The 15,117-nt window shown below is 42.8% G+C and overlaps 1 protein-coding gene across 2 annotated transcripts; it reads left to right on the top strand.

Moving 5' to 3' along the window:
• The first annotated feature begins 2,807 nt into the window (after positions 1-2,807).
• LOC117673630 (placenta-specific gene 8 protein-like) lies at positions 2,808-13,026 on the top strand. Of its 2 annotated transcripts, none has more exons than XM_034431109.3 (4): positions 2,808-2,918; positions 7,198-7,322; positions 9,830-9,954; positions 11,556-13,026. In XM_034431109.3, the coding sequence occupies exons 2-4, from the start codon at positions 7,211-7,213 to the stop codon at positions 11,658-11,660; spliced, it is 342 nt and encodes a 113-aa protein (XP_034287000.2). In that variant the 5' UTR covers positions 2,808-2,918; positions 7,198-7,210; the 3' UTR covers positions 11,661-13,026. The 2 variants fall into 2 exon arrangements, with proteins under 2 accessions (XP_034287000.2, XP_034287001.2); XM_034431110.3 differs by lacking the exon at positions 2,808-2,918 and adding an exon at positions 4,096-4,167.
• The last annotated feature ends 2,091 nt before the right edge of the window (positions 13,027-15,117 follow it).

The following is a 15,117-nucleotide window of genomic DNA, read 5'->3' as shown; positions in this document are numbered from 1 at the left end:
CCAAGGACATCCATGAGCCAATCAGTCCTCTCTAAGTGACCAATAGCAGAAGAGAAAATCAGTAGCAAACATTCCTTCTTCACCCCCAGAAACCATCATGAATTAATATACACACACTATTCTACGTGCAATTATCTGGTGATTTGCCTAAAATTCTAAGAGGCTGCTATGATAAAAAGCTATTGCAAGAACAAGCCAGTTGTTTGCTTTGTTTCTTCTTCTTCTTCTTCTTCTTCTTCTTCTTCTTCTTCTTCTTCTTCTTCTTCTTCTTCTTCTTCTTCTTCTTCTTCTTCTTCTTCTTCTTCTTCTTCTTCTTCTTCTTCTTCTTCTTCTTCTTCTTCTTCTCCTCCTCCTCCTCCTCCTCCTCCTCCTCCTCCTCCTCCTCCTCCTCCTCCTTCTTCTTTTTTTTTTAAAAAAGCAATGAAAGGTTTCCCAACTGCCTTGCTAACATTCCTCTGTTGCATTCAAAAGCTCTTGTGAATTGGGAAATCATAGCATGTTGAGTGTGTTATAATTAGGCATTTTTCTCAAGAGTGAAAGAAAGAAGGAGATGAGTTCTAACCATGAAGGGAGAAGTTATGTGAACAAGATACTGCATCTATATATACCCCAGAAAATGGCAAGAGTTTCAGCTGCCTGCCCAGAAAGTTGCAGAAACTCAAGGGGAAATGAGTTTTGTTAGAGTTTCCCATAAAACAGGGTAGAATTTGACAACTCCAAAAGCAGACAATACAGTGAAATTACTCAGATCTTAACAATATTTTAAAGCCATGTAAAAAAAAAATCTGTGGATAATGCCATCTCCAGCATTTCTACAACTTTTCCAGATTAAAACATAGAAAACTAGTGTGTGAGGTTCTCATCTAGCATTGAACCTGACACATTACTGATTAGGATTTTTCATCTCACAAAAAAACATTTCAAGGATGTAACAGAAGTACGTATCAGTGGTGAAATGTAAAATTTGTTACTACCAGTTCTGTGGGCGTGGCTTGGTGGTGGTGGTGGTAATAACAACGGCTGCTTGCAATTACTGCAAGTTCAAATCCCGCCAGGCTCAAGGTTGACTCAGCCTTCCATCCTTTCAAAGGTAGGTGAAATGAGGACCAGATTGTGGGGGCAATAAGCTGACTTTGTATAAATATACAAAAGTATGAAGGCTATTGCTTATCGCATTGTAAGCCTCCTTGAGTCTCCAGAGAAGGGCAGCATATAAATTAAAAAAGCAAAAAAAAAAAGCCTCTGATGATCCCAGCTGACTTGCCTGATCAGCAGAGGCTTTTTTTCCTTTTAAAAACATTTTTTCTATAACCTCTTCCACCAAAGAGGTTGTAGAAAAATGCTTTTAAAAGCCTCTGATGATCCCAGCTGAGCCAGGCGATCATCAGAGGCTTTTTTTAAAAAACTTTTAAAATCATTTTTTTGGCCAAAGAGGTTGTAGAAAAAATGCTTTTAAAAATAATTTAAAAAGCCTCTGATGATTGCGCGGCTCAGCTGGGCAATGGAGGAGGCAGGGATTTTTGCTACTGGTTCTCCGAACCACCTGCCTCCATCGCTACCGCTACCTGAAAAGGCTTCTTTGCCAGCCGCTTTCTCTGCAGGCCGCCAAAACATACCGGCAGAAAAAGCTGCTGCTGTTGCCGCCATGTTCTTCGTGCATGTGCATCCCATTGGACTTGCAAGGCAATGGGATGCGTGTGCGTGAAGAATATGGCGGTGACGAATCTGGTGGCCGGGGCAAGCGACCGGCGACCGGGGGAACCAATTCGGGGGCGTGGCCAGCTGGCCACCGTTACGGGTTCTGCAACCTTGGCCAAATTTCCGCCAATAGTTCACACGAACCAGTCCGAACCGGTAGCAACCCACCACTGTTTTCAGTCCTTTAAACTGGTTTATCTATTAGCAGTATGTACAATTTTGCTTAAATCCACAGATCCTGTTTTATTGGAAATTATAAGCATAAACCAGTGGTGAAATCCAAATTTTTTTACTATCAGTTCTGTGGCCGTGGCTTGATGGGCATGGTGTGGCTTGGTGGGCATGGGTTGGTGGGGATGGCAGAGGAAGGATACTGCAAAATCCCCATTCCCACCCCAGGGAAAGAATGTTGCAAAATCTCCATTCCCATCCCACTCTGGGGACAGCCAGAGATGGTATTTATTGGTTCTCCAAACTGCTTAAAATTTCCGCTACAGGTTCTCCAGAACCTGTCAGAACCTGCTGGATTTCACCCCTGGCATAAACCAAAACAAAGAGTTTATTTCTACATTATGTGCAATTTGCCAGCTAGCCTGACTTAAAGGGCTGCAACATTTCTTATAATTCTAAGGCCTATTACATTTCTTAGTACTGGTCCCTTCAGACCTATGATTTCTGCAAAAACAGCATTTAGCTATTATTGCTTGTCTTTACACGCCCAAGCATCCTTTTCCTTTTCACACATTAATTCTACCTTCATTTGGTCATGGTGCAATTTGATTCACAGCTGCAATCAGAGGTGTTGGAAGGGTCAGAAATGATGAGGGATCTGCTATTTGACTCCTAGAATCTGAAACAGGAAAAAGGCAGAAATATCAGAATGGTTTCTAAAGATGGAGCAAGGAACGATCAATTTAAAGAGAATGCCTAAGCATTCCCAATTATTACATCTCATGATTTCTTCTAAATTAAGTTTCGTTTCTTCTCCTACCATCTCTTTTGGGTTTTTTTTTCTTAAGTTTGTTTTTTAAAAAAAAAAAAAACATCCACCTGGCTGAAACAAAAATTACTTCCTCATTTGAAAAAAAATCGAGCAAATTGGTTAGAAGAGTAAATTCCCTTTCAGTTTTAAAGCACAACAGGAGGCAGTCAGCGGGCAGTTTATTGCAGCTCAGCAAAGAGAAGCCAAAAGGGAGAAAAAAGAAGAAGAAAAAAAAAAGGTTTGAAATCTTGCTTTCTTTGAAATCTTTCTGCCTTTGCTTTTGTACTTATTCTAAACTAATAAAGTTTTCCGAGTTTTTAATCTCCCTGGATCTAATCTGGTTGTTGAAAGACCGTCTTGTGCCATTCTGTATTACATTGCAGAATGTGAGTCCTCATTTTTTGAAATTTGGGGAGAAATAAGAATGGATTCCTAAAGTAACACAAATATAAAGATGGACATTTTTGAAGAGGAAGTGACTAGGATAAATTAAGTGTTTTGTTTCTAACTCCCACCCTTATATCTCCCCAGTGCCTAAGTTTTTGAAATGCTTATTTTTATTTATTGAAAATGTGTGCTGCTTATTTTAATATCTATACTGTATTTAAAGGGGAGAAACAACAATGGAATGGAATGGAATGGAATGGAATGGAATAGAATAAAATAGCAATAAAGAGAATGTTTGTCGCTCAGGATTAAAATGAGGGCTCCTTGGTGCTCTCTGAGCTTGAATCGCTACCAGTGTTTATTTTGGTATTGAATGGTATTTTAATGAAAGTATTTTAAGGCAGCCCTTTGGTCTCTTCTTAGTTATGGGATCACCTGAGGGCAGGGCAAGAAGTAACAGCTGGAAACGTATCAAGGAGAGGACCAACCTAGAAATAAGGAGAAATTTCCTGACTGTCAGAATAGTTAATCAGTGGAATGGCTTCCCTCCAGAGCTTGTGAGTGCTCCATCACTGGAGGTTTTTAAGAAGAGATTGGACAGCCATTTGTCTGAAATGGTAGAGGATTTCCTGCCTTAGCAGGAGATTGGACTACAAGACCTACAAGTCAGTGGTGGGTTGCTCCCGATTCAGCCCGGTTCGGCCGAGCCAGTAGAAGTGACAATGTGACGTCACCGAACCGGTTCTCTTTGTTTGGGAGCTGGGTCCTCCCCTTTTTTTAGCCCAGCTGATAGGCGTGGCAGAGTGGATTGGCGCACCTCAGCTGAGCAGAAACCTAACGTGCTTGCGCGGAGCGCAAGTTCGGCACGCATGCGAGCTAAGCGAGCATGCGCGTGGCGATTGCACGCAAAGCGTGTGCACGAAGAGAACCGGTAGTAATGCCGTTTGGAACCCACCACTGCTATAAGGTCCCTTCCAACTTCCAACTCTGTTATTCTGTATTATTCCTTACAGAATCAACGGATGACCTGTCCTGTTCTTGAAGTCTTTGTGTACAGGAGAAGCTAAACCAGGTTTACCTTCAATGACCACCTAGTTCAGGTATTCCTGGGTTCCAGAGTTCATAACTGGGTATCTCTGGCTCATGAAACTTCTCTACAGGCTATGAATTCCCCAACCTTGCACATTCACTCACTCAGAAAGCAGCAGCTTCTCGCCAAGTTTAGATGCCAAGACACAAATAGTTATTCTTGTTCTTAGTACATGAGATATGAACTCTTCTTCTCTCTTATATGAGAATTTGAGGGGTTAGGAACAGGTTCCAGGGTCATCTATGAAGCTGAACAATGGGAAGTGTAGAGCCAACAAAGGTGGGAGGGGGAGGGGATGCATTTATTTATCCAACACCTGGTTAAATGATAAGATGGATTTCCATAGGACAAGGTGACTGTTCACCAATTCACATCCTTTTAAGGATGACTGAGATAGGAGAACCAATTTCGTTAGAAATCAGGAGGTTGTGAGTTTCAACCTGGAATTAAGGAGAAACTTCCTAACAGTGAGGACAATTAACCAGTGGAATAGCTTGCCTTCAGAAATTGTAGCTGCTCCATCACTGGAGATTTTTAAGAAGAGACTGGACAGCCACTTATCTGAAATAGTATAGGTTCTCCTGCTTGAGCTGGGGGCTGGACTAGAAGACCTCCAAGATCCCTTCCAGCTCTATTCTGATTGATTGATTGATAAGACACTCTGCAGATATTCTATTCTATTCTATTCTGTTCTATTCTATTCTATTCTATTCTATTCTATTCTATTCTATTCTATTCTATTCTATTCTATTCCATTCCATTCCATTCCATTCCATTCCATTCCATTCCACTCCACTCCACTCCACTCCACTCTACTCTACTCTACTCTACTCTGTTCTGTTCTGTCCCCCGTCCTCACTCAGATCACGCCCCCTTTTATCCCTTGTGGGGCGTGGCTCAGTGACTCAGCTCAATCCATGGTCCTCCCACGCCTCTTCCTTTGCTGCGCACGCTTCTCCCTCCGACGCCGCCTGGGATCAAGCCAGGATTCATCAGTATCACTCTCTATCAATGGGTGCTCCGAAATGCCTTCCTCCTGGCACATCCCAGGCTGTTCCTCCTGGCCTTCGGATGAAATCTGAGGCATTGCCAGAGGGGAAGGCCCTGGAGAGGGAGGCCTTGCCAGTTCCTCCCCATCACCTTCTGAGTCCTCTTCCTCCATGAGGACAAGCTCGGGAGTCAGCTTCTATTCTATTCTATTCTATTCCATTCCATCCATTCCATTCCATTCCAATCCAATCCAATCCAATCCAATCCAATCCAATCCAATCCAATCCAATCCAATCCAATCCAATCCAATCTGCCTTAAGTGTGAAGTCAGTGGGTGACTCTGGGCCAGTCCCTCTCTCTCAGTCCTAGGAAGAAGGCAAGTGTAAAACTTCCCAAAAATCTTGCACAGAAAACTGCATGAATTTGTCTTGAAAGCATAAGCAAGCAAACAAACAAGCAAACAAACAAACAAACAAATGGAAATCTGAAAGATTTATCCAAAAGGCAACTGGACTTTCTTTTGGGGGGTGGGTGGGTTCCTTTGTCCTTCACTTCTCCTCCAAGAAGCTTCTTCGGTTCAGAACTGACGAAGCTTCTTAGATGAGAAGCGAAATGCTTTCAAGAGAAAATAAAATCAAAAAGTCCAGTTGCCTTTTAGAAAAGCACCTTTGGGACAACCATGACTTGGATGATTGAGAATCTCCAGAGACAAAAAAAGGAAGAAAGTAACTCTTATCGTACTAGAATACTAGACTGTCTTTGACTATCAGCCATAGGACAGAGCGTTGGTCAACTTAATTTGCTTTCAGAAAGTGAGATAAGCCAATGGCTTGCCATCAGCCACCCAGTTTCAAGATCCCAAGGCTCAGGGACTAGAACCAAGGGACGAAGGAGCAATTGCCGAAGTGCAGAGCAGGGGTGAAATCCAAAATTGTTCCTTACCGGTTCTGTAGGTGTGGCTTGGTGGGCATGGCAGGGGAAGGATACTGCAAAATCTCCATTCCCTCCCCTCCTGGGGGAAGGATATTGCAAAATCTCCATTCCCTCCCCTCCTGGGGAAAGCATATTGCAAAATCTCCATTCCCACCCCACTTCAGGGGAAGGATACTGCAAAATCTCCATTCCCTCCCCTCCTGGGGGAAGGATACTACAAAATCCCCATTCCATCCCCACTCCTGGGAGAAGGATACTGCAAAATCCCCATTCCCTCCCCACTCCTGGAGGAAGGATATTGCAAAATCTCCATTCCCTCCCCTCCTGGGGGAAGGATACTACAAAATCCCCATTCCATCCCCACTCCAGGGGAAGGATACTGCAAAATCTCCATTCCCTCCATTCTCCTGGGGGAAGGATACTGCAAAATCTCCATTCCCTCCCCTCCTGGGGTAAGGATACTGCAAAATCCCCATTCCCTCCCCACTCCTGGAGGAAGGATATTGCAAATCTTCATTCCCTCCCCTCCTGGGGGAAGGATACTGCAAAATCCCCATTTCCACCCCACTCCTGGGGGAAGGATACTGCAAAATCTCCATTCCCACCCCACTCCTGGGGGAAGGATACTGCAAAATCCCCATTCCCTCCCCACTCCTGGGGGAAAAATACTGCAAAATCTCCATTCCCACCCCACTCCAGGGGAAGGATACTGCAAAATCCACATTCCCTCCCCACTCCTGGGGGAAGGATATTGCAAAATTTCCAGTCCCACCCTACTCTGGGGCCAGCCAGAGGTAGTATTTGCTGGTTCTCTGAACTACTCAAAATTTCCGCTACCGGTTCTCCAGAACCTATTAGAACCTGCTGGATTTCATCCCTGGTGCAGAGGGAACCACTCTTTCAAAACAATAGAGGACAATTGGACGTTCAGTATGGCTCTGTTCCAGGTTTAGAGTTTAAGATTCTCACAGTACCAATTTGAGTATCAGAAAGGCTTCATCCAGAGTCGAATGGTAGCAACCAGATCCCACTCTGTGGAGTTGGGACTGAGATCACCTTCTACCAAGCCTGTTCATTAATCTCTTCTCTTTTGGGCTCTCTTCTTTCTTTTTCTTAGAATATTGCCCACCATGAATGTTCAGCCAATGATTGTTACTCAGCAACCGATGGTAATGACGGTCCAGTCCAACAGAAACTATTGGCAAACGAACTTATGTGACTGCTTTAGCGACTGTGGAGTCTGTAAGTGACCAGAGCAATGGATGTTTAATTATTTGAACAGCCTGTTGGATTGGAATTAGGATGGCAAGATATAAAAGGAGACACAATGTTCTGACCCAGCCTTAGCAGAACCAAGAAACAGACCTCTTGTCCTGAAAAAACCCTCTTTATTTAGTTACTTTGAATTAATGTCATTCACACAGAGAAAAGTCCAGGCAATAATCCTTCAAAGGGTTAACGGGTAGTATAAACCTTATTAGTTCCTTGGATAATTGCCAGACCGGCCGCTTCCAGCTGCAAATTGTAAATTAAACTCTGTGAAGCAGTTTCTGAGGCAAGAAACACGATGAACAAATCTTCAGAAAGAAATCCGGATGATTGTCTCCTGCGACCACCCCTCCGCTTTCCTCCTATTTATTCCCCAGCCAGGGAGGGGCCATTCAGCATACCCATGTGCCTTTCTTCCCAAGTCGGCTCCTGATCCTCAGTTCTCTTCTGACAGCTCTGTGAATACACGCATCTGGAACAGGCCCCAGCTGTTCCTCTTCCTCACTTATCTCCAACTCTGAAGGGTGCTGGGGAATGTCGGATGGCCCTGCTTCTCTATCTCTGCTTCTGATGCAGAGCCTCCATCAGAGCCTTCCCCAGACTCCAGGACTGGCCCACGTTCCTCCCGAATGTCCTCATCCTCTGAATCTGCCGCCAGCTCTGCTGGCAGCTGGTGGGCCACAACACACAGCTTCTATGCCATTAAAAGTTGTGTATGGAACCTTAAAGTCCTACATGTAGGAGATGACCAGGCTGAGCCTGAGGGTGGGGTCAAACGGACCATCAGTTTGGAGTCGCTACGTTCCCACAAGAGATTTAAATCCAGCCCCCTTTGAATTCTGTTGACTCTTATTTAGTACCAATCGGCCTTGACCATTAGTAGATCAGATTCTTGTATAAAACATAAAGTAAACTTTTGAACTCTATCCTGGCACCTGGCTTTTTGCGCCTGATGTGACACAACTGAAGAATTATGCTAAAATATTTTTTTTTAAAGAAAACAACCTGGTGTCCATCTAATGTTTTGAATTTGAATTTTCATAATGTGGGGTCCTTGCTGCTTTCCGAGCTCAGTTGTTTTCTTGCACATGTTTCCTGACCCAGGTAGGGAATATCATCAGTGCTAGGACAGCATCACTACTAGTGCTAAAGATGTTATCTAACTGGATAATGATATATCTTAAAGAAAACAAAGAAGCCTAGGAAAGAATCAAGGACACAACAGTTCAAATGTGAGTTATAAGTATTTTCTTCTATTGGTAATTGTCAGGCACAATCAGTCAGATCCACGTGCAAAGAACTCAATTAGCTATTTTATTATTCAAGCCTATAAGGAGCCTTGGTAGAGCAGCGGACTAAAGCGCTGTTAAATAGCACTTAGCTGCCAACTGCCTGCAATTACTGCAAGTTCAAATCTCACCAGGCTCAAGGTTGACTCAGCCTTCCATCCTTCCGAGGTAGGTAAAATGAGGACCTGGATTGTGGAGGCAATAAACTGACTTTGTATAAAAAAGAACACTGCTTAGGGGGGCCCGAAAGCCCTACTAAGCAGGTATATACAAAAGTATGAAGGCTATTATCTGGGCCAAAAAGTTTAATTTGATTTTATCGGGTTTTTAAATTTTGTGTATTTATGTATTTTATTGTTGGCTGTTCACCGCCCTGAGTCCTTCGGGAGTAGGGCGGTATACAAATCAACTAAACTAAACTAAACTAAACTATTGCTTAACACATTGTAAGACGCCCTGAGTTTCCGGAGAAGGGCGGCATATAAATCAAACAAACAAACAAACAAACAAACAAATAAATAAATAAATAAATATAACATAGGAAGCTTCTCAGACCGGCCATTTTTATTTTATTTTATTTTTATTTATTTTTATATGCTGCCCTTCTCCGGAGACTCAGGGCAGCTTACAATGTGTTAAGCAATAGCCTTCATACTTTTGTATGGGTCCTCATTTTACCCACCTTAGAAAGGATGGAAGGCTGAGTCGACCTTGAGCCTGGTGAGAATTGAACTCGCAGTAATTGCAGGCAGCTGGATGTTAAATGCTGCCTTAGTAGGAGGCATTAGCCTCCTATGCCACTCAGGCTCCTTTGCACCTGGGTCAGACTAGGTAAGGTTAAAAGCATTCAAGGAAGATCAGACTTCACTCTCTTATGCCCACATAGTGATTCCAGATTAGTTCCCTGTTTGACTCCACTCCCTGGCTCAGCCAGTCTCTTTCCAACAGTAATTTCTTTAATTCTCTTTCATAATAGTTGAGAATATCAGTATACAGAAAAATACAATGGAGTGTGTCTTTAATTTAATGTGGTTTGTAAATGAGTTTTTTTCAGCCCTCCCCTCTGCTAGCATTTTCATTTGCAGTTTTGATGTTGCAGAAATTGTATAATTTGTACTTTCTGGGCTATAAATCTTATGTCACTCAATGCTTTGCCAAAATACCTCTACAGGGGCTTTTTCCTCTCTATAGGTTTCTGTGGAATGTTCTGCTTCCCTTGTATGGCATGCCAAGTTGCTGCAGATATGAATGAATGTTGTTTCTGTGGCCCAACTGTGGCCATGCGAGCTGTCTACAGGACAAAATACAGTATCCCTGTAAGTAGATTACCTTGCCTAAGACTAGACAAACTTCAGGTTTATAAACTCTAGTTAAAACCAAAAAAACCCCAATCTAGAATCTTAAGTACATTACTTGTTAAATTGGAGAGAAATACCAACTCAGAAACGGAGTGGGGCAACCAACTTGCTGTTGGATAACTCGACATGGCCCACTCATCATGGGACAACTCGCCAATGGAAAATTCAACAATTCAATTTAATTATGTAAAATACGTTAAAAAATTATTTTAATTTTTGTCATTCACATTTCCTTTTGTCCCTTCTTCGGCATCCTTTCTTCAGTGATTCTATTCCATTATTTCTTCAATATTAGTGTAATTCTTGTCACATGGCAAGTTGGCCTATGGTGAGTTGTGCTCTAGTGAGTTGGCCATGGAGAATTGGTCGTGGTGAATTGGATGTGGCGAGCTGTCCTAGGCCCGCTCAGAAAGGCAGTGCATGCACAATCCAGAAATCTGTGAGAAAAAAACCCTGACCTGGGAAATGAACAGATAATTCTTTCATCTGTTATCTGCAGCAGACCATAATCTTTTAGAATTATAGGAATGAAAATTAAAATGACACTTGTTCCACGCCAAACATAACTATCACATCTACCTGGCCCACAAGGATGGGAAGACAGAATATGTTACAAATCCCATCGATTAGGGATTGTCAAGCGTGGGACCATGAAAAAAGACCTTCTTGGTGGTAGCCCCTCAGCGCCCCCAAACCCTGCTGCTTTTCTGAAAACAGGGTTTTGTCAGCCTGAGGACCACAAATAGAAATGGAGCTGATCATGCGAAATTCAGGGGTGAAATTCAGCAGGTTTTGACAGATTCTGGAGAACCGGTAGCGGAAATTTTGAGTAGTTCGGAGAACTGGCAAATACCATCTCTGGCTGGCCCCAGAGTGGGGTGGGAATGGAGATTTTGCAATATCCTTCCTCTGCCATGCCCACCAAGCCACACCATGCCCACCAAGCCAAGCCACGCCCACCAAGCCAAGCCACACCCACCAAGCCATGCCCACAGAACCGGTAGTAAAAAAAAGTTGAATTTCACCACTGCTTTAATTGTATTGTTGGTGCCACTGGCGATGGTTGAAGTGGATTTTTTAAAATAAGTTTTTATAATGTAATGGATTTCTGTTAAGTGAGACATTGGATAAGTGAGTTTTTCCCGATTTTACAACCTTTCTTGCCACCGTTGTTAAGTGAATCACTGCAGTTGTTAATTGAGTAACACGGCTGTTAAGTGAATCCGGCTTCCCCGTTGACTTTGCTTGTCATAAGGTCACAAACACATCACCTCAGGACACTGCAACCGTCATAAATATGAGCCAGTTGCCAAGTGTCTGAATTTTGATCACATGAAACGTGGGGATATTGCAAAGGTCGTAATTGTGAAAAACGATCATAAGTCGCATTTTTCAGTGCCATTGTAACTCTGAACGGTCACTAAACGAACTGTTGTAAGTCAAGGACTGCCTGTGTTTTGCCATCCAACACAGAGTTAGCTTTTCATGATTCTATCTCTCTACATCATGATTTCATTGAAAAGGTTATGGAATCATTTGGTTTCTTTTCTTTTCAACAGGGCTCCATCTGTAACGATACCTGCATTGTGTGTTGTTTCCCCGTTTGTTCCCTCTGCCAAATCAAGAGAGATATCAACAGAAGGAAAGCGATGGGGATATTCTAGAAGATTTCATCCTAAGTGTCTTTTTTAAACCAATGTAGAATTCTGAGAAGAATTAGAATTAGAATTCTATTAGTAAGATGTATTAGAATTCTGAGAAGTAAGATTCATTAAAGTAGTTTGTAGGAAGACCATTATTTAGAGACACCCTTGCTTTATAATTCTAAGCATATTAACCCAGAAATTAAATTTTAGTAGTGATTAAGAGCTCAAATTCTAGACACCCAAAAACCTGCTGTTCTTGGTCCTGTCCTTCTTTGCTTGATCTCCCTATTTCATTTAAAGTGGAAAAGAAAACATTTTGGTTGCTGATGTTGTTAAACAATTAGGAATTTTGTTTAAAAAAACAACCCTTCTAGACCTTTGAAGATTTATTGATGGATCTAGATTCTGCCTTTCCTGTTTTAGGGTTACCCGTGATTTCTGTTTGCAGGATGTAGTATTTGGAGAAAATAAGGTAAAATTGTAATTCTAAATCCATGACCCACACCTATCTTACATGGAAGTGCTTGCTGTCCAGATGTGAGGGACTAGAATTATTGTGATTCCTAGCCACCACAGCTTTGAATTGAAACAGATATAAAACAAAAAAAATATGGAGAGCACCATTTTAAGAAAAATTAGTGTATGTGATTGTTTAGCTCAGGGGTATCAAACTCAAGGCCCGCGGGCCAGGTTTGTCCCATGGGGTGCTTAGATCTGGCCTGAGGGGCCGACCTGCAAGTAGTGAAGGACTGGCCCATGTTGCCTCTGTCAATAAAAATGGAGCTCCGTTTTCACTGGCAGGGGGTTGCAGGAGGCGTCGCAGCTGAAAACGGAGCTCAGGAGCCAGTTTGGCAGAGCGCTGAGGCCACCACAGGTGCCCCCAACACGATGTTGAGCTGGCCACACCCACCCTGGCCACCCCTCCCTGGCACCCTGAGATCAAACACAACCCTGATGCGGCCCTCAAGGAAATCAAGTTTGACACCCCTTATTTAGCTAGTAAATTATGTTGTTCTTGCTCTCCTAGCCAATGGTACAACGTTTCCTAATGCTGGTGTGGGAAACTACCAGGAAGGCTGCAGGGAGGAATCAAGTGAGGGCCTAGCTTGCAGTCTTTGAGGAGCCGCAAGTGCATAACTTTGACCTCCCCCAAGATCCACGAAGCCTTCTCCAGCTATTCCCACGGAAACACAAGCTGTCTAGTGAGATTCTTGTAACATAGGAGATAAACGATAAAGTTACTGACTTTCGTTATTCATTAGTGGTTCCGGATGGTTACACCTGACAGCTGGTAGTCTCTATCCCTTTTCCACCACTATGAATGAGTTTCATTTCTCTCAGGCTGTCATATCCTGTAGTAAAATTAAAGCCCTTTTACTTGAAATTCTTCTCAGGATTATGTTTTTTAGACCTCCATTTATCAACATCAGAACACTGTAGTGGTATGTGGGTGTATGCTTCCTGAGATATCCTGCAAAAACAGATATGAACATTGCAGGGCCTTTATATGCCTAATAAAATCCTAACTACAGGTAATCTTCGACTTATGAGCCCAAAATTTAGGTTGTTAAGTGAGAAATTTATTAAGTGAGTTTTGCCCCATTTTACGACTTTTCTTGCTGCAAGTGTTAAAAGAATCCCTGCAGTTCAGAGGTGGGTTTCAGCAGGTTCTGACCAGTTCCGGAGAACCGGTAGTGGAAATTTTGAGTAGTTCGGAGAACCGGTAGTAAAAATGCTGACTGGCCCCGCCCCCATCTATTCTCTGCCTCCCAAGTCCCAGCTGATCGGGAGGAAATGGGGATTTTGCAGTATCCTTCTCCTGGAGTGGGGAGGAAATGGGGATTTTGCAGTATCCTTCCCCTGGAGTGGGGTGGGAATGGAGATTTTGCAGTATCCTTCTCCTGGAGTGGGGTGGGAATGGAGATTTTACAGTATCTTTCCCCTGCCATGCCCACCGAGCCACGCCCACAGAACCGATAGTAACAAAATTTGAAACCCACCACTGCTGCAGTTGTTAAGTTAGTAACACCGTTGTTAAGTGAATCTGGCTCCCCCCATTGACTTTGCTGGTCAGAAAGTTGCAAAAGGTAATCACATGACCCCGGGATACTGCATTCGTCATAAATATGAACCAGTTGTCAAGCATCCAGCTATAAATCACATGACCATGGGGATGCTGCAACAGTCGTAAGTGTGAAAAATGGTCATAAGTCACTTTTTCCAGTGCTGTTGTAACTTCGAACAGTCACTAAATGAACCGTTGCAACTCAAGAACCACCTGTACTGAAGAAATGGAGGCAAGCTCGTTTACATTGTTTCTGTTCCTTTTTTAAAAAAGCTATCTTAGTGCCTTTAGATGAACTATGAAACTCACAACAGTAAAAGTTATGTGGGCAAAAGTATAAAACATACCCCTGAAAGTTTTGTTGACTACTTCCTGCTTAGTGTTTGGCATTTAACCAACATCATAAAAATACTGTATTCACCTATGCATTGCAGCCTGTCCCATAAAACAGCTTATGGTAAAACCAAGGAACAAAAGTAAATTATTCAATAAAGTGATTTCAGCAGCCTCAAATATAACAATCTGAATGCATTCTCTTCTTAGCAACTTGGATGTTTTAGAACTCTGCATATTTCAGAAATACATGGGCCAGAGCAGAGGTGGGTTTCAGCAGGTTCTGACCAGTTCTGGAGAACCAGTAGCGGAAATTTTGACTGGCCCTACCCCCATCTATTCTCTGCCTCCCAAGTCCCAGCTGATCGGGAGGAAATGGGGATTTTGCAGTAACCTTCCCCTGCCACGCTCACCAAGCCACACCCACCAAGCCAAGCCATGCCCACCAGGCCATGCCCCCAGAACCGGTAGTAAAATAATTTGAAACCCACCACTGGACCAGAGCCATGTGTGAGAATAATTGATTCATACTTTATATGATGGCCCAAAAGCCCATGTTACCATTAAGTAATATTGCAATTAATTTGGGAGAAAGGCAGTCTGGAAAATATTACAGTTTGCTCAATTATACTGAGTATGCCATTCTGTACGGAGAATTTACCTACAAAGTAAATAAAAACAGCCTTGCCTAAGATTAGTTTTGCGTCCTTTTTTACCAATGTTGTTAAGTGAGTCATGCCAATTGTTAAGTGAATCAGGCTGTCATTAAGTAAATCTGCTTCCCCCGTTGGCTTTGCTTGTTGAAAGCCAGCTAAGGTGGTTGCAAATGGTGATCAGATGATCAGAATCAGAATAGATCTGGAAGGGACCTTTGAGGTCTTCTAGTCCAGCCCCCTGCTTAAGCAGGAGACCCTTTACAGTCTATCTGAGGCACCTAAATAACCCCACATGAATCTCCGCCCCGTTTATATCTACCACTACCATGCTTTAAGCACCCCTAACCCTCATTTATTTATTCATTCATTCATTCATTCATTCATTCATTCATTCATTCATTCATTCTCTTTTTATAGCGTA

Source organism: Pantherophis guttatus, chromosome 8, assembly GCF_059756535.1.
Source record: "Pantherophis guttatus breed Tessera chromosome 8, ASM5975653v1, whole genome shotgun sequence".
Taxonomy (NCBI): domain Eukaryota; kingdom Metazoa; phylum Chordata; class Lepidosauria; order Squamata; family Colubridae; genus Pantherophis; species Pantherophis guttatus.
Note: the sequence above shows the minus strand (reverse complement) of the source record. Positions and strands in the feature narration are given on the sequence as shown.

What these genes read in the sequence shown, in the direction of transcription:
- LOC117673630 (XM_034431109.3), top strand. Translation starts at nt 7,211, where the DNA reads ATGAATGTTCAGCCAATGATTGTTACTCAGCAACCGATGGTAATGACG. An exon ending in CTTTAGCGACTGTGGAGTCT is followed by an intron (nt 7,323 to 9,829) that starts GTAAGTGACCAG and finishes TCCTCTCTATAG; the next exon opens with GTTTCTGTGGAATGTTCTGC. An exon ending in GGACAAAATACAGTATCCCT is followed by an intron (nt 9,955 to 11,555) that starts GTAAGTAGATTA and finishes TCTTTTCAACAG; the next exon opens with GGCTCCATCTGTAACGATAC.